The sequence below is a fragment of the Hyla sarda genome, chromosome 9 (genome assembly GCF_029499605.1).
Source record: "Hyla sarda isolate aHylSar1 chromosome 9, aHylSar1.hap1, whole genome shotgun sequence".
In the NCBI taxonomy this organism is placed as follows: domain Eukaryota; kingdom Metazoa; phylum Chordata; class Amphibia; order Anura; family Hylidae; genus Hyla; species Hyla sarda.
Window position 1 is genome coordinate 12,679,534 of NC_079197.1, and position 11,980 is coordinate 12,691,513.

The 11,980-nt window shown below is 46.3% G+C and overlaps 1 protein-coding gene across 3 annotated transcripts in view; it reads right to left on the reverse strand.

Moving 5' to 3' along the window:
* The window catches only part of OTUD5 (OTU deubiquitinase 5), a 43,132-nt gene extending 33,898 nt beyond the window's left edge, over positions 1-9,234 (reverse strand). Inside the window, exon 1 of one of the 3 annotated variants that reach the window (XM_056540912.1) lies at positions 8,652-9,234. In XM_056540912.1, the coding sequence (XP_056396887.1) occupies positions 8,652-9,104 (453 nt within the window). In that variant the 5' untranslated portion in view covers positions 9,105-9,234. The remainder of the gene's footprint in view (positions 1-8,651) is intronic. The other 2 variants (XM_056540915.1, XM_056540911.1) reach the window with 2 other exon arrangements.
* Between the last annotated feature and the right edge of the window lie 2,746 nt (positions 9,235-11,980).

The following is an 11,980-nucleotide window of genomic DNA, read 5'->3' on the forward strand; positions in this document are numbered from 1 at the left end:
CCCTCATTTCCTGTTCAGCAGTGTTATCCTGGATGATGGCGCCACCTGGAGGTCAGAACTGTCTTTGCTGTATGTAAACAAAGCACAATATGACCCCAGCACCCGGGGAACATGAGGACGTTTGGGAGGAAATTGTTGTGTTTTTTCTTTAAAAAAAAATAAATAAATAGGACCTGCCTACCCCAATCTGATTTTGTGGAGGTCAAACACTGATCCACTGTGCTGGGGACAACAGCATTAGATACCGATAACAGTCAATGAGTTATATGGGAACTTAAAGTGCACCCGTCAGATCCAACAAAAAAACATTATTTTTAAATATATCACTCAGTACCTAATCTTGACCATGTGCATCTAATTTTTATGTTTCTAGCACCTTTATTTTTATATTACACTTTTAATTTAGCTCACTAGTCTGAATTCCTCTCAAAAGGAAGGGGCGTGGCCTCACTGTGCAGGTCTCCGCCCCCCCCCCCCCTCCCTCAGTTTGCTGTCTGCTCACATCTCCCCTAGCATTAGCAAAACTACAACTCCCAGCTTGTCCTCACTGACAGTAGCGGGACACAAGATGACAGTGGGAGGATTTTCCCTGCGCTCACAGCTGTCAATCAAGGAAGTGTGTCCATGACACAGGTGATGACTCATGGACACAGCAGGACTAGTATGTGTCCAAGCAGGCGGGGGGGGGGGGGGGGGCAGTTGTTTGACTGGATTTTTCTGTATGAAACACTGAAAATTTTCTAATGAAAGCAATTGCACAACCCATTGGTTATACCTGCTTTACAACATAGCAAAAGATTTTTGGATCTAACAGTGCCCATTTAAAGGGTTATTATAGACTGTAAGTGCTCACGACCAGGGCCCTAAGAGGAGATCTGCAGAAGTATATAACTTATCCCTATCGTGGGGGTAAGGGATAAGTTATATACTGCTGCAGATCTCCTCTAAGTGCCCCGGTCGTGAGCACTTACAGTCTATAATAACCCTTTAAATGGGCACTTTATTGCGGGGTGGGCCCAACCACTGGGAACCCCGAGCAATCTCCCATACGGGAAGTCAGCTCTGTACGGCTCCAGAAAGTTAAACAGATTTGTAAATTACTTCTATTAAAAAAATCTTAATCCTTCCAATAAATATCAGCTGCTGAAGTTGAGTTGTTCTTTTCTGTCTGGCAACAGTGTTCTCTGCTGACATCTCTGCTCGTCTCGGGAACTGCACAGAGTAGAAGAGGTTTGCTATGGGGATTTGCTTCTGAACTGGGCGGTTCCCGAGACACGTGTCATCAGAGAGCACTTAGACAGAAAAGAACAACTCAACTTCAGCAGCTCATAAGTACTGACAGGATTAAGATTTTTTAACAGAAGTCATTTACAAATCTGTTTAACTTTCTGGAGCCAGTTGACATACATACATACATACATACATATATATATATAACAAAAAGTTTTTTCCTGGAATACCCCTTTAAACTTGTGTGTCTAATATTGTAATGTCTGATATTTGTCTTTGATTTGTTCCCCTCAAAAAGTGTGGCGGTAGCTGATTGTGCTATATAAAAAGCAATATTCTAAATATTATTAATAATAATTATAGATGTTAAGATTTACTTATAATAATCATTAATATTATTATATAATAAATTGTTATAATAATTATTACTACTATGGATGCACCGAAAGGGTAACTTTGTGGTGGAACTGAAAATTTAGCCGACAACTGAAAATACATTTCCCCGCCTACTTTTTTTATTTTTTATTTTTTATATATATATATATATATATATATATATATATATATATATATATATATAGTTTTTTTGTAAAATTGTATTATCAGAATATTTTTTGTTAAATAAATTAATCTTGAATTAAAAACTCCATGATAACAATTAGAGATGAGCGAACTTACAGTAAATTCGATTCGTCACGAACTTCTCGGCTCGGCAGTTGATGGCTTATCCTGCATAAATTAGTACAGCTTTCCGGTGGGCTGGAAAAGGTGGATACATTCCTAGGAAAGAGTCTCCTAGGGCTGTATCCACCTTTTCCAGCCCACCGGAGCACCGGGAAGCTGAACTAATTTATGCAGGAAAAGTCATCAACTGCCGAGCCGAGAAGTTTGTGACGAATCGAATTTACTGTAAGTTCGCTCAACTCTAATCTCAATAAATAATAATAATAATAATAATAAATAAAATAAACAGTTTTATTACTAAATAACACAAAAATTGGCCAACATTTTGTCCAAACTACAAATAATATTAAATTAATCAAAATTAAATAAAACCTACTGATGGAAAACAGTAAATTAAAAAGGGGCCAAGTGTCTGATGGGGGATCTGACCTCTGGGACCCTCCGCAACTTTTTGATTTCCTGAACGGGGCCCCGGCTTTTCCAGTTAAGTGCTCCAGCCCCCACCTTCCGAGACACACTTGTCTCTACAGCAGTGTTTCCCAACCAGGGTGCCTCCAGCTGTTCCGAGACACACTTGTCTCTACAGCAGTGTTTCCCAACCAGGGTGCCTCCAGCTGTTCCGAGACACACTTGTCTCTACAGCAGTGTTTCCCAACCAGGGTGCCTCCAGCTGTTGCAAAACTACAACTCCCAGCATGCCCGAACAGCCAAAGGCTGTACGGGCATGCTGGGAGTTGTAGTTTTGCAACAGCTGGAGGCACCCTGGTTGGGAAACACTGCTCTACAGTGACGGTCCACTTGGCCAATCACCTGCACGCGATGACTGGCTGAGCGGGCAGTCAATGACACATGGGAGGTGGCGGCAGTGCGGTGCCAGAGAGAGTCTGAATTACTCAATATGCCATCACGCCCTGTACGCTAAACCGGCCCCAGCCCCCACTCTGCGCCAATGTGGAAAAAAATGCAGAAACCATTACGTACTGGCCCTGCTTTGGGGGGGGGGGGGGAGATGTGTGATCCTGCTGGTACTTGGCGCCAACTGGGCTTCTTCTGCCGGCCTTGCCTAAGTAAGTTCCAAGCCACGCCCACCGAAATTATCGGCGGGAAATTCCCTTACCTGTAAAAGCCGAAAGGGTAATTTTCGGTGGCGGAAATTTCGGTGCATCCCTAATTATTACTAATAAATATATTTTTGAGATGTACTTATAATAATTAATAATAATAAATAATAGATATTGATAAGATTTGTTTATTATTATAATATTTATTCATGAATATTATAAGCATATCTTATCAATACCTACTTTTTAATTATTATATTTATAATTAATATTAAACATGAATTTATAATAAATTTGATTTATGAGAGATTTGTTCACAATATTTATAATCATTTTTTTTAATGAAATAAATAAATATCATTGTCAGAAAATTTAAAAAAAAAGATCCGTCCTAAAAGCCATGTATAACAGACCGGGATTTTATCTAGGACTAGCTGCCTCGCCACCCAACAGAGCTCACAATATTGTACATACTAAGACCTCGCCACTCAACAGAGCTCACAATACTGTACATACTAAGACCTCGCCACTCAACAGAGCTCACAATACTGTACATACTAAGACCTCGCCACCCAACAGAGCTCACAATACTGTACATACTAAGACCTCACCACCCAACAGAGGTCACAATACTGCACATACTAAGACCTCGCCACCCAACAGAGCTCACAATACTGTACATACTAAGACCTCACCACCCAACAGAGGTCACAATACTGCACATACTAAGACCTCGCCACCCAACAGAGCTCACAATACTGTACATACTAAGACCTCGCCACCCAACAGAGCTCACAATACTGTACATACTAAGACCTCGCCACCCAACAGAGCTCACAATATTGTACATACTAACACCTCGCCACCCAACAGAGGTCACAATACTGCACATACTAAGACCTCGCCACCCAACAGAGCTCACAATACTGTACATACTAAGACCTCACCACCCAACAGAGGTCACAATACTGCACATACTAAGACCTCGCCACCCAACAGAGGTCACAATACTGCACATACTAAGACCTCGCCACCCAACAGAGGTCACAATACTGCACATACTAAGACCTCGCCACCCAACAGAGCTCACAATACTGTACATACTAAGACCTCACCACCCAACAGAGGTCACAATACTGCACATACTAAGACCTCGCCACCCAACAGAGGTCACAATACTGCACATACTAAGACCTCGCCACCCAACAGAGGTCACAATACTGCACATACTAAGACCTCGCCACCCAACAGAGCTCACAATACTGCACATACTAAGACCTCGCCACCCAACAGAGCTCACAATACTGTACATACTAAGATCTCGCAATACTGTACATACTAGCACCTCGCCACCCAACAGAGCTCACAATACTGTACATACTAACACCTCGCCACCCAGAGCTCACAATACTGTACATACTAACACCTCGCCACCCAACAGAGCTCACAATACTGTACATACTAACACCTCGCCACCCAACAGAGCTCACAATACTGCACATACTAAGACCTCGCCACCCAACAGAGCTCACAATACTGCACATACTAAGACCTCGCCACCCAACAGAGCTCACAATACTGTACATACTAAGACCTCGCCACCCAACAGAGCTCACAATACTGTACATACTAAGACCTCGCCACCCAACAGAGCTCACAATACTGCACATACTAAGACCTCGCCGCCCAACAGAGCTCACAATACTGTACATACTAACACCTCGCCACCCAACAGAGCTCACAATACTGCACATACTAAGACCTCACTACCCAACAGAGCTCACAATACTGCACATACTAACACCTTGCCACCCAACAGAGCTCACAATACTGTACATACTAACACCTCGCCACCCAACAGAGCTCACAATACTGTACATACTAACACCTCGCCACCCAACAGAGCTCACAATATTGTACATACTAACACCTCGCCACCCAACAGAGCTCACAATACTGTACATACTAAGACCTCACCACCCAACAGAGCTCACAATACTGTACATACTAAGACCTCACTACCCAACAGAGCTCACAATACTGTACATACTAACACCTCGCCACCCAACAGAGCTCACAATACTGTACATACTAACACCTCGCCACCCAACAGAGCTCACAATATTGTACATACTATGACCTCGCCACCCAACAGAGCTCACAATATTGTACATACTATGACCTCGCCACCCAACAGAGCTCACAATACTGTACATACTAAGACCTCGACACCCAACAGAGCTCTCATAAGAAAGAGAAGCTTTATTCAAAGGCTTCAATAGATGTCCCACCACGGCCAGGGCTTGTCTGATTGGCAGTATGACCCTCTGGGGCCCAAGCGTCACGCTTTTTCACAGGAAAAGTATCGCAGACGGGGACCGGAGAGGGAAACTGAGGGTGCGCTGGAGGTAAATAGGGTTTCATTTTTTATGTAATGAAGAATTACCATTCTTCTAGCCCCCCTCCACATTCATGATGTCACACCACGCCCCCTTCATGTCTATAGGAGGGAGCGCGATGGCTAGTAGATAGCCGTCACGCCTCCTCCCATAGACGTGAATGGAGGGGGTGTGGCAGCTTGCATCGCCAGTCATCAGACATGTTCGCTCCGTGCACCGAATGACAGGGGTGCCGGGCCGGAGATCGTGGGGGTCCTGCCGCTGGGGATCTAAAATCTTATCCTCTATCCTTTGGACGCCATGATGACATTTGATCGTGGCGTGTAAAGGGTTAATGCCACGCATCGGCCCGATTGGCGGTACCCGGCATTAACCGTGGGTCCTGGCTGCCTGTAGCAATCGGGACCCACCGGGTTTAATGCGTTCTCCGCTCGTGAGAATGGTTTAAACCCCGTTAACGGGACCAGGACCTACAGATACGCCCTTGGTCCTTAAAGGGGTACTCCGGTGGGGAAAACATTTTTTTTTTTAATCAACTGGTGCCAGAAAGTTGAACAGATTTGTAAATTACTTCTATTAAAAAAATCTTTATCCTTCCAGTACATATTAGAGGCTGTAGATTACAGAGAAAGTTCTTTTGTTTTTGGATTTTTTTTTTTCTGTCCACAGTGCTCTCTGCTGACACCTATGTCTGTATCAGGAACTGTCCAGAGCAGCATAGGTTTGCTATGGGGATTTGCTCCTGATACGGCAGAGAGCACTGTAGACAGAAAAAAAAAAAAAAAGAAATCCAAAAACAAAAGAACTTTCTCTGTAGTATATAGCAGCTAATAAGTACTGGAAAGATAAAGATTAATAGAAGTAATTTACAAATCTGTTTAACTTTCTGGAACCAGTTGATTAAAAAAATAATTTCCACCGGAGTACCCCTTTAGGGTACGTTCACACGGGCGTATTTTCAGCGTATTTTACGCTGCGGATCCGCTGGTGAAGGCCCCGCTCTATGCCGGCTTTACATGTGCCTGCTCGTAGTGGCAATACACCGCTACCAGCAGGCACACTGTGATGTACGAGTCGCCGTATACTCGCACATCGCGGGAGCTCTCTGCCTAACTCAGAGCAGGGAGAGCGGCCGCGATGAGCAAGTACGCCACCCACATCGCTGCAGTGTGTCTGCTCGTAGCGGCGTATTGCCATTACCAGCAGGCACATGTAAAGCCAACATAGAGGGGGCCTTCACCAGCGGATGTGAACGTACCCTTAAGTACCAAGACGTGAGGGTATACCTGTACACCCTTCTACCTGGTGGGGTTAAAGGAGAACAGTAGAGCAATATAACGTATCCCCTAGTTGGAGGCACCCTGGTTGGTAGTTTTTTTTTTTTACTTTTTCTTAGTTTTTTTTTTCATTTTCCTCCGAGGACAAGCAGGGCCCCGTGCTCAGAGGACAAGCAGGGCCCCGTGCTCAGAGGACAAGCAGGGCCCCGTGCTCAGAGGACAAGCAGCTTTGCAACAGATGGAGGCGCCCTGGTTGGGAAACACTACCATAAAGTGCTGACAGTGAAGCGCTCTGTACTGCCCCCATACAGAAGAGCAGGCACAGGGGGACGGTGCAGGACGACGCTGTTAGGAGGGTTATGTTTTTTGTTTTGGCTCAATACAACTTTATTTGAAATCCAGTGCCCAGCGGATGACGGTGTCAGCTCGGTCACAATCCCTCAGGAGCCGCACACATTCCTGGCATCGCCCGGCAGTGACAGGTGGAATGAGTGTGACCCAATGGGCGGCCTCACATGTGACACATGACTAACCCAACAACAATAATAATAACAACCGCAGCATGCCAGAGAAATAATGTGCCCCCCTCCCCCGCCCAACCTATACAGCAATCAGTGTGTGAACAGCAACATAACAGGAGCACAGGAGGCTCCAGACCCCCACAGATAGGACGAGGGGTCCCCTACAGGAACATGTATCAGAGGAGACGACATGTGACCAAATCCACAGGACAACCAGGAAAACATGTGACATAGAGCTCACAGCCCCCCCCCCCGAGGACACCTCTCCCCTCCCCCCTGACATGTCATCCCCCCCAACAAGCCTCTACTCTTCCCCCCCTGACATGACACCTCTCCTCCCCTCCCCTCCTCCCCCCTGACATGACACCTCTCCTCCCCCCTGACATGACACCTCTCCCCTCCTCCTCCCCCCTGACATGACACCTCTCCCCTCCTCCTCCCCCCTGACATGACACCTCTCCCCTCCTCCTCCCCCCTGACATGACACCTCTCCCCTCCTCCTCCCCCCTGACATGACACCTCTCCCCTCCTCCCCCCCCCTGACATGACACCTCTCCCCTCCTCCCCCCCCTGACATGACACCTCTCCCCTCCTCCCCCCCCTGACATGACACCTCTTCCCTCCTCCTCCCCCCTGACATGACACCTCTCCCCCCCTCCTCCCCCCTGACATGACACCTCTCCCCCCCCTGACATGACACCTCTCCCCCCTCCTCCCCCCCTGACATGACACCTCTTCCCTCCTCCTCCCCCCTGACATGACACCTCTTCCCTCCTCCTCCCCCCTGACATGACACCTCTCCCCTCCTCCTCCCCCCTGACATGACACCTCTCCTCCCCCCTGACATGACACCTCTCCTCCCCCCTGACATGACACCTCTCCTCCCCCCTGACATGACACCTCTCCTCCCCCCTGACATGACACCTCTCCTCCCCCCTGACATGACACCTCTCCTCCCCCCTGACATGACACCTCTCCCCTCCTCCTCCCCCCTGACATGACACCTCTCCCCTCCTCCTCCCCCCTGACATGACACTTTTCCCCTCCTCCCCCCTGACATGACACCTCTCCCCTCCTCCTCCCCCCTGACATGACACCTCTCCCCTCCTCCTCCCCCCTGACATGACACCTCTCCCCTCCTCCTCCCCCCTGACATGACACTTTTCCCCTCCTCCCCCCTGACATGACACCTCTCCCCTCCTCCCCCCTGACATGACACCTCTCCCCTCCTCCCCCCTGACATGACACCTCTCCCCTCCTCCCCCCTGACATGACACCTCTCCCCTCCTCCTCCCCCCTGACATGACACCTCTCCCCTCCTCCTCCCCCCTGACATGACACCTCTCCCCTCCTCCTCCCCCCTGACATGACACTTTTCCCCTCCTCCCCCCTGACATGACACCTCTCCCCTCCTCCTCCCCCCTGACATGACACCTCTCCTCCCCCCTGACATGACACCTCTCCCCTCCCCCGTCTCACCTGCTCCGCCATGTCCGGGTCTATGGACTCGGTGCGGGCCGCTGTCTCGTACTCGTCCTCGCTGTTGTTCCCGGCTCCATCCTCCCGGTCGGGGGTGTTACCGGTCACGGGCAGGCCCAGTCCTCTCTCGCCGGCTCCCCCGGGTCCGCTCGCCCCCTGCCGCCTCCTCTTGCTGTGTCCGGGCCCAGAGCAGCAGCCTCCGGGTCCTATCCCCGCCCCGTTACAACAACAACAACTACCGAGGCCTCCGAGCCCGTCCGGACCCGAGCCCGTCCCTCCCGGACCCCCAGCACCGGGCGGAGGCGAGGCCTGGGCCCAGCGCGGAGGTGGGGAGGAGCGAGGCCGAGCCCCGGAGCGCGAGTGGGAATGCGAGTCACCCCCGCCGGCGCCGCTCCGGTCCCCGTCCTCCGGGTCAGAGGGGGGAGGCGGCTTCTTCTTGGGAAGGATGGTCATCGGTCACCTTCACCGGACACCGAGCCTGCGTCACACCGAGCGCCGGACCGGGCAGAGCGTCACTACGCAACACGTCCTCCTACACCACGTGACGGGGCGTATACCTGCCGCGGATTGGTGCGGCCACAAAGAGGCGGAGCCCAAGACGATGCGGGCTACAGTGTCGTCATTACGTCCGTGCTTGCGTTCCAGGCCTCGACTGCGACCGGAGGTTACCATGAAAACCGCTGCTGCAGAACCTGGGTATAGAGCGGAGTGGACGTCACCGGGAGAACCTGCATTAGTGCTGTTCATTATGTATTATTACCAGTAGAGTGCTCCCTTATATAATATTGGATGTGTTCTTATATCGCAGTAGAGTGCTCCCTTATATAATATGGATGTGTTCTTATATCTCAGTAGAGTGCTCCCTTATATAATATGGATGTGTTCTTATATCTCAGTAGAGTGCTCCCTTATATAATATGGGATGTGTTCTTATATCTCAGTAGAGTGCTCCCTTATATAATATGGATGTGTTCTTATATCTCAGTAGAGTGCTCCCTTATATAATATTGGATGTGTTCTTATATCTCAGTAGAGTGCTCCATTATATAATATGGGATGTGTTCTTATATCGCAGTAGACTGCTCCCTTATATAATATGGGATGTGTTCTTATATCTCAGTAGAGTGCTCCCTTATATAATATGGGATGCGTTCTTATATCGCAGTAGAGTGCTCCCTTATATAATATGGGATGTGTTCTTATATCTCAGTAGAGTGCTCCCTTATATATTATGGGATGTGATCTTATATTGCAGTAGAGTGCTCCCTTATATAATATGGGATGTGTTCTTATATCTCAGCAGTAGAGTGCTCCCTTATATAATATGGGATGTGTTCTTATATCTCAGTAGAGTGCTCCCTTATATAATATGGGATGCGTTCTGATATCGCAGTAGAGTGCTTCATTATATAATATGGGATGTGTTCTTATATCTCAGTAGAGTGCTCCCTTATATAATATGGGATGCGTTCTGATATCGCAGTAGAGTGCTTCATTATATAATATGGGATGTGTTCTTATATCGCAGTAGAGTGCTCCCTTATATAATATGGGATGTGTTCTTATATCGCAGTAGAGTGCTCCATTATATAATATGGGATGTGTTCTTATATCTCAGCAGTAGAGTGCTCCCTTATATAATATGGGATGTGTTCTTAAATCTCCGTAGAGTGCTCCCTTATATAATATTGGATGTGTTCTTATATCTCATTAGAGTGCTCCCTTATATAATATGGATGTGTTCTTATATCTCAGTAGAGTGCTCCCTTATATAATATGGGATGTGTTCTTATATCTCAGTAGAGTGCTCCCTTATATAATATGGGATGTGTTCTTAAATCTAAGTAGAGTGCTCCCTTATATAATATGGAAGTGTTCTTAAATCTCAGTAGAGTGCTCCATTATATAATATGGGATGTGTTCTTATATCTTAGCAGTAGAGTGCTCCCTTATATAATATGGGATGTGTTCTTAAATCTCAGTAGAGTGCTCCCTTATATAATATGGGATGTGTTCTTATATCTCAGTAGAGTGCTCCCTTATATAATATGGATGTGTTCTTATATCTCAGTAGAGTGCTCCCTTATATAATATGGGATGTGTTCTTATATCTCAGTAGAGTGCTCCCTTATATACTATGGGATGTGTTCTTATATCTCAGTAGAGTGCTCCCTTATATAATATGGGATGTGTTCTTATATCTCAGTAGAGTGCTCCCTTATATAATATGGGATGTGTTCTTATATCTCAGTAGAGTGCTCCCTTATATAATATGGGATGCGTTCTTATATCGCAGTAGAGTGCTCCCTTATATAATATGGGATGTGTTCTTATATCTCAGTAGAGTGCTCCCTTATATAATATGGATGTGTTCTTATATCTCAGTAGAGTGCTCCCTTATATAATATGGGATGTGTTCTTATATCTCAGTAGAGTGCTCCCTTATATAATATGGGATGTGTTCTTATATCTCAGTAGAGTGCTCCCTTATATAATAGGGGATGTGTTCTTATATCTCAGTAGAGTGCTCCCTTATATAATATGGGATGTGTTCTTATATCTCAGTAGAGTGCTCCCTTATATATTATGGGATGTGTTCTTATATCTCAGTAGAGTGCTCCCTTATATAATATGGGATGTGTTCTTATATCTCAGTAGAGTGCTCCCTTATATAATATGGGATGTGTTCTTATATCTCAGTAGAGTGCTCCCTTATATAATATGGATGTGTTCTTATATCTCAGTAGAGTGCTCCCTTATATAATATGGGATGTGTTCTTATATCTCAGTAGAGTGCTCCCTTATATAATATGGGATGTGTTCTTATATCTCAGTAGAGTGCTCCCTTATATAATATGGATGTGTTCTGAAATCTCAGTAGAGTGCTCCTTTATATAATATGGGATGTGTTCTGAAATCTCAGTAGAGTGCTCCCTTATATAATATGGATGTGTTCTTAAATCTCAGTAGAGTGCTCCCTTATATAATATGGATGTGTTCTGAAATCTCAGTAGAGTGCTCCTTTATATAATATGGGATGTGTTCTGAAATCTCAGTAGAGTGCTCCCTTATATAATAGAGGATGTGTTCTTATATCTCAGTAGAGTGCTCCCTTATATAATATGGGATGTGATCTTATATCTCAGCAGTAGAGTGCTCCCTTATATAATATGGGATGTGTTCTTATATCTCAGTAGAGTGCGCCCTTATATAATATGGGATGGGTTCTTATATCAGTAGAGTGCTCCCTTATATAATATGGGATGTGATCTTATATCTCAGCAGTAGAGTGCTCCCTTATGTAATATGGGATGTGTTCTTATATCTCA